The sequence below is a fragment of the Pogoniulus pusillus genome, chromosome 34, assembly GCF_015220805.1.
Source record: "Pogoniulus pusillus isolate bPogPus1 chromosome 34, bPogPus1.pri, whole genome shotgun sequence".
NCBI lineage: Eukaryota > Metazoa > Chordata > Aves > Piciformes > Lybiidae > Pogoniulus > Pogoniulus pusillus.
The window spans coordinates 14,298,656-14,316,343 of NC_087297.1; the positions used below are offsets into that span (position 1 = coordinate 14,298,656).

Genomic DNA, 17,688 nt, shown 5'->3' on the forward strand with positions numbered 1-17,688 from the left:
CTGCCAAAGGTTGCTATGCATCGCATGGGCAGGTGTTAGAGAGAGGGAAACCCACCCTGGAAACTGCTCTCTGAGAAGTGGAGAATGTGCAGTAAGCATCCTGCTGCTGTCATTTGTCACCATCCAGACACAGGGGCAGATGAAGCCCAGATTTTCAAGACACCCCTGAACGTGAGCTCTGCGAGCGGCTGTCTGCCACCGCTGCCCGGGAGAGGAACAGGGAGAGTGAAGAGTGAAACCTGCTTGAGTTGTTTCCTCCCCTGCCGTTGACAAGGCAGGAGTGCATTTACACCACTCCATACAGCCATGCTCTTTGTGAGCTGGTGCTAGCTTTTTGTTTCCCCTCTGTTCTCATGTGTTCTGGAGCTGCCCTTTGCTGGCTGCTGCTCTGCAGTCCTTGCATTGCAGGCTCATTGCATCACCTGAGTTCATCTTGCTGCAATCAACCAACTGCCTCAGTTACAAAACTTCACTTCCACCCACAGCTGCAGCAGACAGTGCTTGCTTGCTTTGCTGTCAGAAGGTGACCTCCTCCCTGCTCCAGGAAGGTCCAAGCCCCCAACCCTTGCCAGAGGAGGACTTACACAAGGTGCTGGATGCAGGACCATATCTGTATCTTACGCCATAGGCTGACTGCAGGGCGCTGACAGCATCATAGGCTGCTGACTCCTGGGGGGACACAAACAAACACAGGAGTCAGACTGGCATGGGAGGCTTCATGGGACTGGAACCTGGGCTGTGGGGGGACTGGAACCTTGGCTGTGGGGGGACTGGAACCTGACCTGTGGATGGACTGGAACCTGGGCTGTGGAGGGACTGGAACCTGGGCTGTGGATGGACTAGAACCTGACCTATGGATGGACTGGAACCTGGGCTGTGGAGGGATTGGAACCCCCTTCTGTGCAGAGGCAGCAACCCTCTGGAGGCCAGAGCAGGAGTGAGCCAGGCCCATGTCTGCCATGTAGGCAGGTGTCCCTGGATGCTGTGAACTTGATGTCCCTATCTTTGAGGGGTGCTGCTTGCTTCCACTGCTGGAGTTCTGCCCCCAGAGAAGAGGACAGCTCTCAACTGCATCACAGAGTGCAGGCTGGATGCTGGATGAGTCCAAGCAAGCAGCCTTTGCACAGCCTCTAGCAGAAGGCTTCAGTGGAGGTCGCCAGCTCTTCACAGGCACACAGAGACTCGGCCAAGCCCACTGCAGACACTGAGGAACCGACTGCACAAGGAGGGAAGGGATGGCAGGGTGTGAGATGTAGAACTCTGGAGATGGAGCAGTGCTTCTGCTGGCTGTTTTCAGTCTCAAAGTGCACCTTCACTTCAAGTACCTCAACAGAAGGGATTTCAGGGGAGCATTAATAAGAGCTGTGCCTAAATGAGAGCAGAATATGCATGTTGTGATCAGCACACAGCTCTCCACTTTCAAAGCAGCTCTGAATAATTGAACACTGCAATCGAAATGGTAACTGACAGCTCGCTGCAGAGATCCCACCCAGACAGGCACATCCCTTCCCCTGCTCAGGATTAATCCTGCCCCTTGTTAGCACCAAATGTTGTTTGTCTGCTGTGCACATGGAGCCCTGCAGTTCTCCACTGTCCACATGCGCTGCAGACCAACAAAGCTTGTTCCAGCAGCAGCAGGAAGCAGAGATCTGCTGCTTCCCAGCTCCCTGTAATTCCCCAGAGAACTGGAGAATCTGAAACCTCAGCCCAAGTCACTGTTTCAGACACTTCAAATGCCAAAAATGATTCATTTAGGAGCCACCAGGTGATGGAGCCTTTGGCTGCAGGCAAGCATTAAAACACACACAGTACCCATTCGAATGCCATCCAGGTTCACTTCGATCCCTGCAATGAGCTTTCAGAACAACAGGAAATTACTTCAATCTCTTCTTCCAACCTCCCTGGTTTTTGACCCACCACAATAAAAAGAAGTGTGGAGCCCAAACCCTGGCAAAATTCTGAGGAGTAGGACTTGGCTCCCCTTGGTGCAGGGCTGTTGGCTTCAACAGTGTCTGTCTTTGGCCCTTTGGGGCTGTGCTCCTCTGCCCCTGATGAGAAGCCAGATCCAAGGCCCCACAGACCTGGGAAGCAGCTAGCAGATATCAAAGCCTGGCTGGTCTGGAAGCTGTGGATGGAAAGAGGGAGGGTGTGTGCTGGGGGCAGTCACTCCTGTCCCAGCGTGGGCATGGCCCTGGAGCAGCAGGCACTGTGTGTCCTGGAGACACTCTCGGTTAGAGACTCCCTTTCCTTCAAGTGAATCCCCTGGCAATGTCTGCTGCTGCCTTGCCTCTGGTATCTCCATCAGGCACCCAAGGACCATCTGCTTGCACGGCAGATGCTGGTTCTTCCTAGCACCATCTCTTTACCTTCTGCTGTGTTGTCAGGTCTTAAATACTCCTGCACCTGCTGGTCTCCAAAGGAATGAGATCCAGTGGTTTGAAATCACCAGTGTCTGGGTTTTAGTATGCAGCACTCCCCCCCAGATCACCTGGGGAGCAACTTTCTCTTTCCTTCTCCCCATATGGGACTGGAGGAGGTGGAATAAAAAGAAGACTCATGGATTTAGTCACAGTCAGGGGAGGGCTGGCTGGTCAGTCCCCACAAGTCTCATATTTTTAGCTCCTCTGGCTGCTTAGCTAGCTTCTAATTTGCTCTATTTCCCAGGAATGACATCAGGAAGGAGAATTTTTAGCAGCTGCTGAAATTAAGTGTCTTAAGAGAAGTAAACCCACAAAAAGAGTTGAGTTTGTGGAGTGCTGCAGAGGGCAGCTGAGCAAAACGTCAGCAAAGCTCCAGGAACTGACAACATCATTTATGCTGCACAGGAGACACCCAAGGTGCACTTAAGCTCCTTTGCAGTCAAATAGCTTAAAGCAGAAAGTGAAGAGCCCCTCAGCTTTCAAGGCCAAAGTGGGAGATATCTGGACAGTGTAATTTTACTGGGCACTGAGGGAGAAAGAAGGAGGCTTGGAAGTGGCTGTGGAGCAGGTCTGTGAGCAGGGGCAGCCAGGAAGAAAAGCTCAGTCATGTCCCACCAGAGCAAGCCACAGGAGGGATTTATGTGTTTGGCTGGCTCAGAAGAGACCTCAGACTGTGAGCTTCTGTGTCAGGCTGAGGGTGGAATGCATGAGCTGCACAGACCTCTAAATCCACAGCCTTGCATCCTAAACATCTTAATGTAATCTTCTAAGTGGCAGAAGGCCCTGCTGTGAGTTAGGTGCTTGTCCTAGGGCTGGAAGCACTGTGGCTGAGCAGGGTGATGGTTAAAGTGCCCTCTGCTGAAATGAGATTCCTTCTCTGGCCAACAAGCACCAAGCAGCTCCGGCTGCTTCCACTCCTCACACGGAAGATGCTCTTCTCTGGGCTCTGGTGCTGAGCACAAAGGGACAGGCTTCCAGCTAGAGGCCCAAGGGCTCAGCTGCAGCACTCCCACTACAGTTAATTAAATGAAATGATAATGACTAGGGTGAAAACCCAGGGATTTAGCCTATAAAGTCATTTAAAGGCACTGGTGGATGGAAGGCTGATGCCCTTCTAGTCAAACTGCTGCCGACTCACAGGGGGGCAGAAATGGCAGTGTGGGCCCAGAGTAACTAAAGCCAGAGTAAATTCCATAGGAAATGGAGGCCAGGTTGGATGTGGCCCTGAGCAACCTGGGCTCGTGGCAGGTCTCCCTGCCCATGGCATGGGACTGTAACTGGATGATCCTTAAGGTCCCTTCCAAGTCACATCATTCTGTGAGGCTCAATATGTGCCAAGTATTGAGGAAACAAATCTGCTCTCCAAACAACATTCCCCAGGGAAGCACTTTGTCCCAGCACATTGTCCCATCACAGTGCCCAGCACTGCCCCATTGCACTGCCCCATCACACTGCCCCATCACACTGCCTGGCACTGCCCCATCACACTGCCCAGCACTGCCCCATCACACTGCCCGGCATTGCCCCATCACACTGCCCCATCACACTGCCCCATCACACTGCCCAGCACTGCCCCATCTCACTGCCCCATCACACTGCCCCATCACATTGCCCCATCTCACTGCCCCATCTCACTGCCCCATCACACTGCCCCATCACACTGCCCAGCACTGCCCCATCTCACTGCCCCATCACACTGCCCCATCGCACTGCCCCATCTCACTGCCCCATCTCACTGCCCCATCACATTGCCCCATCACACTGCCCCATCTCACTGCCCCATCACACTGCCCAGCACTGCCCCATCTCACTGCCCAGCACTGCCCCATCTCACTGCCCCATCACACTGCCCCATCTCACTGCCCCATCTCACTGCCCCATCTCACTGCCCCATCGCACTGCCCCATCTCACTGCCCCATCTCACTGCCCCATCACACTGCCCCATCTCACTGCCCCATCACACTGCCCCATCTCACTGCCCCATCTCACTGCCCCATCTCACTGCCCCATCACACTGCCCCATCACACTGCCCCATCGCACTGCCCCATCTCACTGCCCCATCACACTGCCCCATCACACTGCCCCATCACACTGCCCCATCGCACTGCCCCATCTCACTGCCCCATCACACTGCCCCATCGCACTGCCCCATCGCACTGCCCCATCGCACTGCCCCATCACACTGCCCCATCACACTGCCCCATCGCACTGCCCGGCACACCGCCCCCGAGTCGCGCCCGGCCGGCACTCACCACGCAGGCGGAGTTGGGGATGGCGCCGTGCTTGTACGAGTAGGGGTAGAGCAGCATCTGCGCGTAGGCGTGGAAGGAGAGGTAGGCGCGGAGCTGCCGGCGCTGCCTGCGCAGGAACTGGGCCACAGCCCTCACCTCCGGCTCGGACTCGGGGAAGGGCCCGCAGTAGGTGTCGTCGCAGGGGTGCAGGGAGGCACCTTCAGCTGGCAGAGGAGAGAGCTGCTGTCAGCCCCAGGGAGCTGCCGAGAGCGGTGGCCCAGGGGGCTGAGCCATCCGGAGCTCGGTGGGCACTCTGCTGGTTCCCCTCGTGGGCACAGCGAGCTGCCAGCTGGCCAGCTCCGCACAGCCCTCCCCAGAAGCACCTTCAACCCAAGCCCGAGCACAGCCCTGCCTTCCTTCCCTTCCCTGCCCAGGCTGCCCGCAAGCAGCACGTTTCACGGGAGCGTCCCGGTGCCAGGCCTCGGCTGCTGCTTGCCCCAGAGAGCTGCTTCTCTTCACTGCTCGCTGCCAAGGCAGCCCTGGCCCGCAACAGCACTCTGCTCTTCCGCCCACCGTGCTGCTGGTTGCAGTGGTAGCCAACCACATCAGCAGGCACTACCTAAGAGGCTGGTTTCAAACACAAACCTGGCTCTGACCACCGCCTGTGCAGACCTCAGGCCCAGACCATCTCAGTTGGCACAGGGCTTCTTCTGCCAGGCCTGGGGCAGGTGTGAGGACATCTGCCCCCAGGCACCCTGCTCAGGTGGCTCTGAGCTGCCTGCAATGTCCCCGAGGCACTGAACGATGAAGCTCGAGCGATGGCAGTGTCTGCTCTGTCACTGAGCAGTCCTGGCCCTGAGCCACTGCCTGGTTTCCAGCTCAGGGCCTGGGCCTGGCATTGCAGTCCTTGTGCAGATGCCCTCTGCTCTGCCATCCACTGGGCTGTCAAAATGCCATACGTTACACTGCCCCACAGAGCAGCAGTGCTTTCCCTGGTGCCACCAGGGCCCTGCAGCAGCAGCAGCTTTATCAGCTCTCCTTTGAGGAGGGCACCACTGCCACCTTCCAACAGCACGACAGAGCAGCGTGTCAGGAGGCAGAGTGATGGCAGCCCCCACAGGGCTGTGCAGTCAGCCTGACGGCAGAGGAATGAGCAAGTGGGAGAGTTTGATGCTGCCGCTGCCTTTGTAAGGTAGAAATGGAGGCAGCCATTCAGTGGCCACAGCTGGGGACTCAAAGGTATTAGTGTCCAGGGGGCAGCAGGGGTGGAAGGGCTGCAGAGGGGGCAGGAGGTCTCTCCCTGCAGAACAGATGCCACGAAGTCACCTGGGTGCCAGCAGCACTCTGCCCCATGTCTCCTCAGGTGATAAAGGGCAGCTACCGAGCAGAGCCTCTGCAGCCTCTGGGGCTTTGTGGATGCTTCACCTCCTGTAACAGTGCCGAGTACTGAGTCGTGAAAAGGGACAGCAGCAGCAGGGTGCCACAGGGGAAACGCCCCGGTGGCGAAATATGGCTCAGTGTGGTGACGTTCGGTGAGCAGAAAACCCCTCTGAGCCTGCCAGCCTGCTGTGCTCAGCCGTTTGCAGCCCAGCCGCAGGCAGTGCTGCCTGCCAGGGAAGCTGCTGAGCAGTACAAAGGGACGGCTCCCCTGGTGCCCTCGGAGAATGGGAGGACAACCTCAGTTTCCATACTGGAAATCTCCTTTGCCAACTGACTCCCTGCATTCGGCAGCTTTGCTGGGCTCTCCCCGGGCAGTTTAGTCTCCCCCGCTGCTGTCCGGGCCTGAAGCACCTCCTGAGGGAACGCAGCGGCTGCAAGCCAGCCTGGCCGTGCCCCCTCGGGCCGCAGGGCGCTGCCCTGCCGCAGAGCATCAAGAGACTTCCCGGGAAGAGGGACGGGCTGAGGGCAGGGACGTGGCACCAGCACTCTGCCAGCACCGGTGCTGCTTTTACAAGTGTGGAGAGCAAATAAGGAAGGTGGACAAATGCCGGAGAAAAGAGCTGGAGGGTGAAGGGAGCGGCTGAGGATGCGGAGAGGCCAGCAGGAGCAGGTCCCCGCTGCTGCTCTCCGCTGCAGCCTCAGCTCGCTCACTGCCTCGCTGTAAGATCCAACACAACATCACTTCTCCGGTGGGCCCCTTCCAGCCCTCCTGCCACTGCTGTACTCCTGCTGCCCTCTCTGTGCAACACCGAGGTCACATTTTACATCACATTTACAGCAGTGCTGGCAGGTTCAGGCTGCATCTCCACGTGTTCAGAGGCTCTTTCCTTTTCTAGTCAATCACTACTAACATGGCCCTAAAGCACTCAGAGACATTTCTCTGTGAGGCCAGCAAGGCAAGTCTGACGTTTCCCAGCGTCCCAGAGCCACTTCAGAGAGATGCTGGGTTAAACAACATGAAGTCTCAAGAGCTTCCTGAAGCTGTACTCAGGTAACTCCTGAACTGACAAATACCTACAGCACTTGATGGAATTTGTGCATGACTCACAGAATCAGGCAGGTTGGAAGAGAGCTCCAAGCTCATCCAGTCCAACCTAGCACCCAGCCCTGTCCAGTCAACCAGGCCACGGCACTAAGAGCAGACTATGGCACTAAGTGTGTAACGGCACTAACCGCGCTGGGCCAGGCTCAACACTGTGCTTCAGACTGGTGGTGTGACTGCAGGGGTACAGCCGTGTGTCGGTGCTGCCACCCTCACCAGGCACCTTCTGGCCTGTGGTGAGTCCCACATCTGGGACTTCTCTTTCTTTGGAAGCTCTAAGGCGGTTTGGAGCCCTGGCTTGCGGCGCCACAGCACAGCAGCTTCAGCCGCAGCCGTGGCGGTGGAGCAGCCTGCCTCGTGCGGGCTGACCGGCTGCAGGGTGAGCGGAACGCGAGGGCCAAGGCAGCTCCAGACTCACCACACCACTTCACCTTCCAGTTGCGGTTGGCATCGACGCCGTGGCACCGGAACCGCGCGTCCCTCGACCGCGTCTTCCTCCAGAAGCGGTCCTGAGGGGAGTTAGCAAAGGGTTAAGCGAGGCCCTCTCTGCAGCTGGAACAAACCACCCTGGCAATCGTGCTCCTGTCATGGCCCCAGCAGCCCACTCCCACATCGTGTGCCACAAAGGGAAGGGCAGGCTGCACCGACAGCCACCCTGGCACCACCCAACAACCATTCCACCCTCCCTGTCTGAGCAGCTCCTGGAGTCCCATCACTGACACTACTCACGTCTGTCCAGCTGAACTGGTACCCATCCACGTTAAACACAGGCATGACATAGAAATAGAGCTGGGTGAGCATCCTTCTCATGGCAGGGTCTGTCTGGTACGTCTGCAGAGCCTGAAGCAAAGGAGCCAAAGAAGGTCATTGCCACCTTAGAAAGCACTGGGAATACTCTGACAGGGACAACACAAATGCCTCTGCTGCTAACTGTGTGAAACTAATCCCCACCAAATCCGTGGAGGCCTCCTGAGGTGTCCACCACAGAAAAATGTAGTGCTTGAATTTCATGTCTTAGTTATGCTGGTCCAGGGTGGCACATACTGAGGGCAACCCAACAGAGCTGAACTGAACACAGTGCTTAACTGAATTGTTCAGCCACAGCTACTAATTACTGCTTCTTGTTCCGCTGCTGGAACAGCTCTGCTCTCCAACAGGCAGGGTTTGCCTTTGCAGCCCTTTCTGCAGTCCTTTCCCATGCTCAGAAGTGTTTCTGCACATCAGCAGTTTTACCAAGGTCTCAGTTACTCAGCATCATCACCCAGGAGTGGATTGCTGAAATAGCAACCAGAATTCCTTCCCTGGGGCAGTGTGCTGGAACAACCAAGTGAATTCTCTGTGCCTTGAAGAACCTATTCCAAGCTGAGAAGCCTTCAGAGTGTCCTGGTGATGAAGGCTCAGATGGCAGTCTGCACTGGTGAGCATCACTGGAGAGTTCCCTTTCCAAGCATCCCACAGCTCCAGCAGCCTGCATTCGGCCCAGGTGTGCTGCCCTGTGACAGGGGATGCCTGCAGGCACCGCGCAAGCCATGGCACCTTCCTGAGGGCATGGGCAGGCAACCGCGCAGCACTCAGCTCCTCTGGGGAAACCACTCTAACTGCTTGGATGTCACAGCACAGGGAAGTGTCTTCTCTAAGTGTCCTGCGGTGTATTGGAGCCTGTGAAAATCCACCAGGGGCCAGAAGAGGAAGCAGACAGCGCAGGGAAAGCCCTTTTGCCAGGGCTGCTGTGGACAGAAAGCTGCCGTGCCTCGTGGTGGTGGACCCTTGGTACTGCATGGCACCCTCCCGGCCTCGCCCCGGCTGCTGCCCGCTGAAAACCGAACCCAGCAGAGCCGGGCCAGGCAGGCAGCTTCTGCTGGCAGCATTCACTGCTGCTGCTGCGTGCTCCTTCCCCTCAGCAGCAGTGCACATCAGCGACCTGCTGTCAGCAGCAAGGATGTGCTGCAGGGATCACAGAACCACAGGATGTTAGGGGTTGCAGAGGGCCTCCAGAGATCACTGGGTCCAACCCCCTGCCCAGCCAGATCACCTAGGGCAGGCCACACCGCACAGGGGAGGTATTTTGGATTCCTAAAGGATTACTTAGTTCTGATGGAACTCAGAAAGGCCAAGAAGTGACCCAGCCTGTGAAGCTGTTTTGCTGCCAGTGTGGATGTCAGCACTGGGATGAGTGACTGAGTGCTGCTCTGGCTGTTGACACAGCACATGGCAGAGGTTTTGTCCATCAGGACCTGGACTATGAGAGGAATTCTGCAGAGTAACTGCTGCAGTGGCTTTCAGCAGGTCTTGAAGCAGGAACACTTACATCTTGATGCCCTTCTGCGTGGTGCAGGAGAGCCCTTTGAACACTGAGGCTGTCTGGGTCTGCTGCTTGGACCCATCTCTGGCTGCTGGTGTCCTGGCTCCATTCTGTGTGTGCTGTCATTTTGCTGTCCTCTCTGTGCAGTCCAGCACTTCATAAACATTGCTGAGGAAGAATGTGAGCTTTTGATCCCTTCACAGTTCCTGGTGAGGGCTGGTCTCTCCTGGTGCCAGTGGCTGGCTAACTGACAGCCTGCATGCCAATGGACCCCACAGGGGCACTCAGAAATCAGGCTTCGAGCAGTGGGGGCAGGTGCTGCCCTCACACAGCTTGGTCAGGCTGTGTCTCTCTTAGCTCATTATTATGGGGTGAAAAGATGGGGTCGAGGCCTGGGCTTGGCAGCAAGCAGCACCAAGGCCAGCACTTCAACAGACAAATAACCAGGAACCTGTCCCCAGCTGTCACCTTCTGTGCTTGGGGTTCTGTGTGGTGCAAGGTGTCCCCTTTCTTGCCTTGAAATGCAAGGAGCATGAGGAAGGGCTTGTCAAGTGCCAGCAGTGCTGCTGGGCCCGGTGGAACATCTGATTATCTTCAGCTGAGAGCTCCAAGCTCCTGCTGGAGCAGATCAGAACCCAAAACACCCCAAAGACCAAGCAACCCCCAGATGGTCTCTGCTCCCCTTCTGTTTGATCCAGAACGCCACTGGGCTGGCTTTGTGCTTTCAATGATCCCACATCCTGCATACCTCTTCCTTGCGCCTTCTCTTTCTCTTCCTACGCTCTCTTTTGCCCTGGTTCTTTTGTTCTTCCTCTCTGCCTGGTGCATCTGCCCAGATACAGACCAAGCCTGTGCTGTGGGCAGCCTCTTGCTTTTCCACCCTCCCTTCCAAGTCTGATCTGCCTTGGTCTGCTCTGCACTTCTGGATGGAAGGGAGCTGGGTCCTGCTCAGCTCACACAGGGAGGCTGGTTCCTCAGCTGGCTGTGCACAGGAGCATGGATGCTGCAGCAAAACAACTGCCAGAGATGACAGGGTGAGGTGGAAGCCCAGTGAGGTATTGCTGGCTGCCTGCACAGCAGAGGGATGAGTGGATGCTGCTGCTAGGCAAGATGCTAACACCACATAAATCCAACATTTCCTTTCTCTTGCCTCACATCAGAGGACTGCTGGAGCTATTCCTCAGAGACAACAGACAGCCAGGAAAAATCTGCTGCCAAGTGCCTGCCCTTCCTCAGAGCTGCCCCTAAGCGCCAGGAGGGTGGGGAGTGTGCTGCTGGGCTGCAGAGGTGCTGCAGGAGTCTGCCAGCGAGAGAGAACTGCAGAGCTGGAAACACAGAGAAGCCTTCAGTGTTCCCAGAGTTCTGATGAAAAATGCCCATTCCATTTAATGAGAAAAGCAATATCCTGGACCACTCTCTCCAGCCTCCTCTCTCAGTCATGTTTAATAGTGAGGCAGTGTGAGCATAATGCGCTCCTCTCCTGGTGCCTACTGCTCCCCTGCTGCTCTCAAACACTGCTCCAAGGAAAGAAGAGTGTGTCCCTGGTGAGCACAGCAGTGCACAGCCAGTGGGCAGACAAGGGCGAGGACAGGTGCAGCTGCAGATGACTCCAGGTCGGGTGGGATGCTGCAGTGTGGGGAGGCTCTACAGAGGGATCTGGACAGGCTGGATCAGTGGGCTGAGCTTTAACAAGGCTAAGTGCTGGGTCACAACAACCTCACAAATGCTCCAGGCTTGGGGCAGAGTGCCTGGAAACTGCCTGGCAGAGAAAGACCTGGAGGTGTCAGTAAACAGGGGCTGCAGAGGGGCCAGTGTGTGCCCAGCTGGCCAAGAAAGCCAACAGCAACCTGGCCTGGATCAGGAACAGTGTGACCAGAAGGACTGAGGAAGTGATTGTCCTGTCCCCCTGTACTCAGCACTTTGGGGCCACACCTCAAATCCTGGGTTCAGTTTTAGACCCCTTACTCCAAGAAGGACATGGAGCTGCTGGAGCACAGGCCTTGTAGAGTTACACAGACAAGAACTGCCTTTGTTAATGCAAAGCTTTCTGTGAGCTGATCTGAAGCAGAACACACAGGCACTGGTTTAGCTGGCCCAGGACCACAACTACAACCTTCCTGGCACAGGGCCCTGGAACCAGCCCCTGCTCACACCTGCCAGAGGCTGCGTCTGCCCCGAGCCTGCCTGGCTCTGGCTGTCACTCTTGGCTTTGTTCAGCGAGCACTGAAGTGTTCTACAAACGAGAAGTGCAGCAGCACAGTGAGTTACTTTGCTTCTTGATAATGTGAGAATGCTTCTAGCAAAGCCCCCGAGGTGAGCAGAGTGCAGGAGCTGTGTGCCTGCAGTGTGACCCACTCACCTCTTTCACGAACCACTGGCAGAAGGCAGGGCCAATCCACTCCCTGGCGTGGATCCCACAGTCTATCCAGACAGCTTTCTTGTAGGGCCGGGATCTGGTCCCTAGCTTGAGGTGTGAACGTCACAGACACATAACAGAGCTCGTGAGGGGAGTGATACACAACAGGGTGTTAGAAACACAAACCCAGCTTCAATCTGTTCTTTCAAAGCTGTGGCCAAGCCCATGCCATGCAGATGTGGCCAAGCCCATGCTATACAGATGTGGCCAAGCCCATGCCATACAGATGTGGCCAGGATAACGAAGCTAATCTATGTCAGAAGAACCCCACAACTAGAGCCAAAGTGAGATGTGTCAGCTCCTCCTTCTGAGGAAGGATCCTCACATCTCATGGGGAGCAGGGCAAGGGAAAACAATGCTGCTGGAAGAGCAGATCAGATGTTCAGAGCTCCACAAGAGCAGCTGAGCAGAAAGCACATCAGAAATCATCTGTTGTGCCCTGCTGACACCCTTTAATTGATGGCTCTGATGGGAGCTGGGAGTGCACAGCCCTGGGACTGTGCCAGCAGCTCAGGAAGAAGCATTTGGTGGGTGCTGAGATGGGCTCCAGAGCCCTCTGAGGTCTCTCTCCCCCACAACTGCCTCACAAGCTGTCTATTCCCTGAAATCCAAATCCTGCTAACTGACCTTGTGCTGTGGTCTAACCCCCTGATTGTGCTCCAGGCTAACAGGGTTTGGCTTCTCGGGGGTTTTGGTCCATAAAGATGCCATTCAGAGACCTCAGCTCTCAGCAGCTCCTGCTCAGGGCACACTGCTCACCTGCACCTCCAGAGCCCCAGCCAGCTGTCTGGCCCCACTGCAGATTTTGGTCTGACTAGTGCCCACTTTGTCCTTACCTTGAGCACAAAGAGTGGTCTCCCTTCATAGGATTTCCCAACTGAGAACATGTGAACAAGATCTGAGTGGGTTTTGTTCAGGTGGTGCATCCAGTCCTGGATCTGCAAAGACAGCAATGAAGCTGTTGCCTCACTCCTTGCACTCCATGGGAGGCAACTGCAGCATGTTTAGTAACCTCAGCTCTCAGCCCCTGCACCACTTTGGATTTCCTATCGTTGGTGTCTTCCTGCTTTTTGTTTGCTGTTGTTTCCACACTGGAACAGCTGCTGGGCTCTCACAGCTCTGTTGTCAGAGGCTGGATGCAGTACAAGATTTAGCTTAAAACCAGCCCTCAGAAGCTCTCACAGCTACATGTAGACAACACAAGTATTAAATGAATCATTTCAAGGTGTCTCTATTTGAAGGTGAAAATGCTGAAGAGGAGCAGGTCACCATAGCTTGGAGAGACAGTGAAGCCTTGGCCTTAGGAAAATCAAGAGTGCAGTTGGGAAGCTTGAGGAGGGCAGATTCAGGCTGGAGATTAGGAAGAAATTCTTTACAGTGAGGGTGGGGAGGTGCTGGCATAGGCCACGCAGGGAGGCTGTGGATGCCCCCTCCCTGGACGTGATCAAGGCCAGGCTGGATGAGGCCTTAGGCGGCCTGGGCTGGTGGGAGGTGTCCCTGCCCGTGGCAGGGGTTGGAACTCTTCAAGGTCCATTTAAACCCAACCCATCTGTGAGTGAACCTGTGAGAGAGGAACCTCTGAGTGTTCACCTACTTCTTCCAGAGAGTGATACACCTCATAGTTGTACCCCGAGGGGGACCTCCGACTCCTGTGTGGCCTCAGTCCAGTCTGGTTGTCGATTGCTTGCTGCAGGTCTGCTATGAGGACCCTAGGCAAGAGAAGGACACTGTGAGACTGGGGGGGCACAGAGGCTGTGGCACAGCAACACACCTCACCTACTCTGTCCGGGCAGCCAGGAGCCTCAGGCTCGCTGGGCTATGTGCTGCCAAGGCTCTCCAGTTGCTCTGAGATGCAACAGTGCCCTCCAAAGCCCCGGGGAGCTGGTTAGGGCAGCAGAGCAGGCAGTGTGAGGAGGGCACTCTGGTTTGCTGGTGGAGCAGCACTGGCTGTGCTCTACGACCCAGGTTTACTACAGGTCTGTGAGTCCTCAAGAGCAGAGAGGGAGCTCTCCCTGGGGATAATTCCTGCCCTGTCCTAGCATTTGTGGCAGGTGACCTGCAGAGGCCCTTTTCTCCCACAGTTCTTGCTCCTGCATGCTCTGCTCTGCAACCTGAGGGGAGGACTTCAGGTGCTCGTTTCAGCTATAAGCAGCCTTCTGCCATCCCACTGCAGGTGGTTACTGCGACAGGAACAGCAGCAGACCTGAGCACAGCTGCTGGGGCACTGTAACCGGGGGACATCGCTGGATAGGCAGAGGAAGACAACGAGAGAAGTTCCCATCTCCTTTCAGAGGCAAGCAGCAGCGGAGCCCGTGTGGAAGCACTGCTGCTCCTGGCTCGCTGTCAGTCGTCGCCTCTGCTCTGGGGTTGTGTTTCTGGAACGACAGCTTAGGCAGAGACTATTCTTGTCATGCAAATGGGCTGCTGCTAAAAGCACAGAGTGTGTGATCCGAGCCAGCCCTCCTCCCAGAGAAAGCAGTATAAATAGCCTCACGTTGGGCTTCATTCAGCAAACACTGGAGAATGCAAATAACTCATCAGCTGATTGTTCAGCTGCTTCAGCCTCTGGCTGCAAAGGCTTTAATGACAGGATGATGGCTCTCCTCTGGTGTGCCATGCTGACAAACACGGAGCAATAAGTGTGCTCCAAAGCTGCCTTGGCTGCTCTTAGCAAACTACGGGTGAGGTGCGAGCCCCAGCCCCAGAAGAGTCCTGCAGCTCACGGCAAAGGTTTTCCCACTGCCACAGCACCCCACTAGACAGCCCTTGCTCCTGCTGGACACAAGGGGAGGCTGAGCAGGCCGGGCATGGCAATCAGCACTCTGCTCTGGCCAGCTGAGGCTGTGTATGCACTGCAGACACTTCAGCTTGGCTCCGAAGCAGGATGCTGGACCCCAGCTGCCTGCTTGTGGCAGATGTCCCTTCTGCCAGCACCAGGGCTGCTCTGCTGGCACTGCCTGAGGTGCAGCCTCTCTCAGGCCAGGTCTCTGAGGTTCTCTCACAGAAAGCAAGGCACAGGCTTACGTGTAGGGGATGCTTGCTTGCTGGAGCAGGTGCAGCAGACTCTGGGATGTGTTCTGAGGGACTCGCACGTCGGTGACTGTCCCCTTGGCAACGTGGAAGGGGCTGCTGGGCTGCCACACGTCCACCTGTAGTGCAGGAACCAACCTGTAATTCACATGCACTCAGTGTAGGTGGGGAACCTGGGAGCTGGCATGCTTCGAGACATGGAGGCGAAGACGCCAGGCCTGGCAGAGATGGTGACATGTGCTGGCTGCTCCAGCTCAGCGCCTGTAAGAGGGAGCAGAGCTGGGCAGTGACTGTGTCCAGCCCAAGCCCAGCTCTCACCAGAGATGGATGAGAGCATGGCCTCAGGAGTGTGCCTGCACAAACAGCCCGGGACATAACCCCCCTCCAGCTTCACAAGCACCCTCAGAGTACTGCACAAGCCCTGTGTGCTGGCTCCCACAGAGCCTCAGTCTCTACCTTTACGAGGAGTTCCCTGTGCTACCAGGCAGTACCTGGGGATTATCTCATGCATTTCAGCTCTGAACCTTGTCTGGGAAGAGACTTCAGTCTTGCAACAAGGCTTTAGTTCCCACTATTCCTCACATGGCCCTGACTGAGATTATTCTGCCTACCAAGGAGGCATCTGATGCTGAACCTGATGCTATCTCTTCAAGCAGCAGTGACCTGAGTCCTGTTAATCCAGTTAAATGCCTGCTCCCTTGGAAGGGTAAAACTCTCCTGCTTCTGCCAGAGCCACTGTTACACACTGCCACAGTATGGTCTGTGGAGCTGCCTGGTGCTGGTGGGTGGCTGCTGTGCTCTGCTTAAGGGAAGGCACTCAGTGACATCCAGCATGCTGCCTTCACACCTGGGTAATTAGAAATGTCCCCTTGACTCTTCAGGTTTATCCCTAAAAATACACATCCCAGCAGGTAAGTTTGGTGCTCCTGCAGTAGCAGAGCCTCTGTCAGCTCAGCCTGAGCCATTGCCACAAAACCAACCAGCTGTTACACACGAGCTGAGAGCAGCTGAGGTGTCCCCTGGCTGGCTGCAGTACAGGTCTGGGAGCAAAAACTCATGACTGAAGACAGCTCAGTTTGTGCCCACGACTCAGGAGTGACCCTTGGGCTTGCAGCAGCCACAGCCAGCAGGAGCAGAGGTGAAGGACGCCTGAGCTGCAGAGCGGTGCAGCTCTCTGGGCAGCTGTAGCACAGCCCTGGGCTCTCCTGCTCTGCTTGCTCTGGTGTAGGTTTACACCAGGGCTCGGCACTGCTGCAAAGAACTCGTAGGCTGTGCCTTGGCAGAGTCACTGAGGAAGAGCTCTGGCACAGCTCTGTGGTAACTGCATATCCACTCGTGCAGATGCCACTGGGCTCAGTATGTTTGCAAGGCACTGGGCAGGCTCTAGGAGACTCATTAGCACAGCCCAGCCTCGCTCGCTGCTGATGAGGCTATTTATGGCCTGCTTCCTTTAGCAGCTCTCACTGCCCTGCCCAAGAAATGCAACAGTAAGAGTCTGGTCCTGCTCACACTGGGGTTGTGCTGAGGACTGGGGAGCTGAGACCCAGGCTCCAGCACCAGGAAAGGAGGAAGCTGATTCCTCCTATCTCTAAGCTCAGGCCTTCTCTCTGCCTGGAATCTCCTGGGCATTTTCTCTACCTGGGCTCTCCTGCTCTGTCCTGCATCTCCCTACTGAAGTTCTTCCGGAACAACATTGTCCTCCTGAGCCTGGAAAGTGGTTCCCAGACACATGTTCTGCCACACTGATGAATAACCTCTGCCACCTGATGCTCCCTGTGCAGCTGAAATGTCCCATGCAGTCCTGCCTGAGCCCAGCTCAGAGTGAGATTACAATCTGGACTGATGACTGCAGCATCTGGCTACAGGGATTTGCTGCCCGTGCAAAGTACAATGAACACAGCCCTCCCTGCTAAGCTCATTCTTTCCTTCCCCATTTGGGCTGCCAGGCTGCTTGCTGCATTTCCAGGCAGGCTTTTGTTCCCTGCAGGCTCTTTCAGCACTTTCCTATGGAGCCGTAGCTATCAGATTTATAGCCCAGTGAGCCAGGTCCCCCATGAGGTGTCCTTCTGCACGGCAGTGACAGGATCAATTCAGGGATCACAATGGATCAGCAGCTGCTGCAGGGGCTGGAAGACAAAAGGGAGTGGAGTTGTGACTTCGAGGCCTGCTAGTCAGGCTCTTCCCAAAGTTAAAGTGGCAACTGCTCCTAGGCATTGCTCCTGGAAAAGCTGCAGTCAGGATTGCTCAGAAAGCAGGAGCTCCTTGCCCCTGTGCAAACAGCCCTGAGCACAGCTGGCTGCATGGGCTAAGTGCCTGTGGGCCACTGATAGGGCAGAAGTGACCAGTCCAGGCTCACACAAAGTGCTTCAAAAATAACACAAAGGACAATCCCAGAGCAGACAAACAGTCTGCTGGGGCCGAGGACCTGAGCAAATCCCTGTCTCATTGCAAAGCACTTGGGAATGTGACATTTGTCTCTGTCAGTCAGCTCTAAGAGAACTAAAGCCATGAAAGGGCTCAGAAAGCAGCAAGAGTCTCCTCAACTGTCTCCTGAAGGAGGAAGAGCAGGAGACAATGGTCAGTCACTGGAGAGGTGTGTGAGGCAGAGGGACCAGGGGTGACAAGAGCAGCCCTGGGGTACATGATCTACAAAAAAAGGATTTGTGAGAGCAAAGGGCTGCAGCAGAACATCTGGAATGTAAGGTGGTGGTGGAGCAGCTGCAGAGTGCTCTGACAGTGACCTACTGCTAGGAAACAGCTCCATGAGGTTGTGCTCACCCTGCTGAAGTTGCGGCTGCATTTCAG

At 55.9% G+C, this 17,688-nt stretch overlaps 1 protein-coding gene across 1 annotated transcript in view; it reads right to left on the minus strand.

Moving 5' to 3' along the window:
* Positions 1-17,688, minus strand: part of CPA6 (carboxypeptidase A6) — a 35,056-nt gene that overhangs the window by 2,642 nt on the left and 14,726 nt on the right. Inside the window, exons 3-10 of the mRNA XM_064170546.1 lie at positions 14,878-15,002; positions 13,448-13,562; positions 12,690-12,791; positions 11,797-11,901; positions 7,865-7,975; positions 7,554-7,644; positions 4,675-4,877; positions 585-669 (exon numbers count right to left, since the gene is read on the minus strand). Coding sequence (XP_064026616.1) covers positions 585-669; positions 4,675-4,877; positions 7,554-7,644; positions 7,865-7,975; positions 11,797-11,901; positions 12,690-12,791; positions 13,448-13,562; positions 14,878-15,002 — 937 coding nt within the window. The remainder of the gene's footprint in view (positions 1-584; positions 670-4,674; positions 4,878-7,553; positions 7,645-7,864; positions 7,976-11,796; positions 11,902-12,689; positions 12,792-13,447; positions 13,563-14,877; positions 15,003-17,688) is intronic.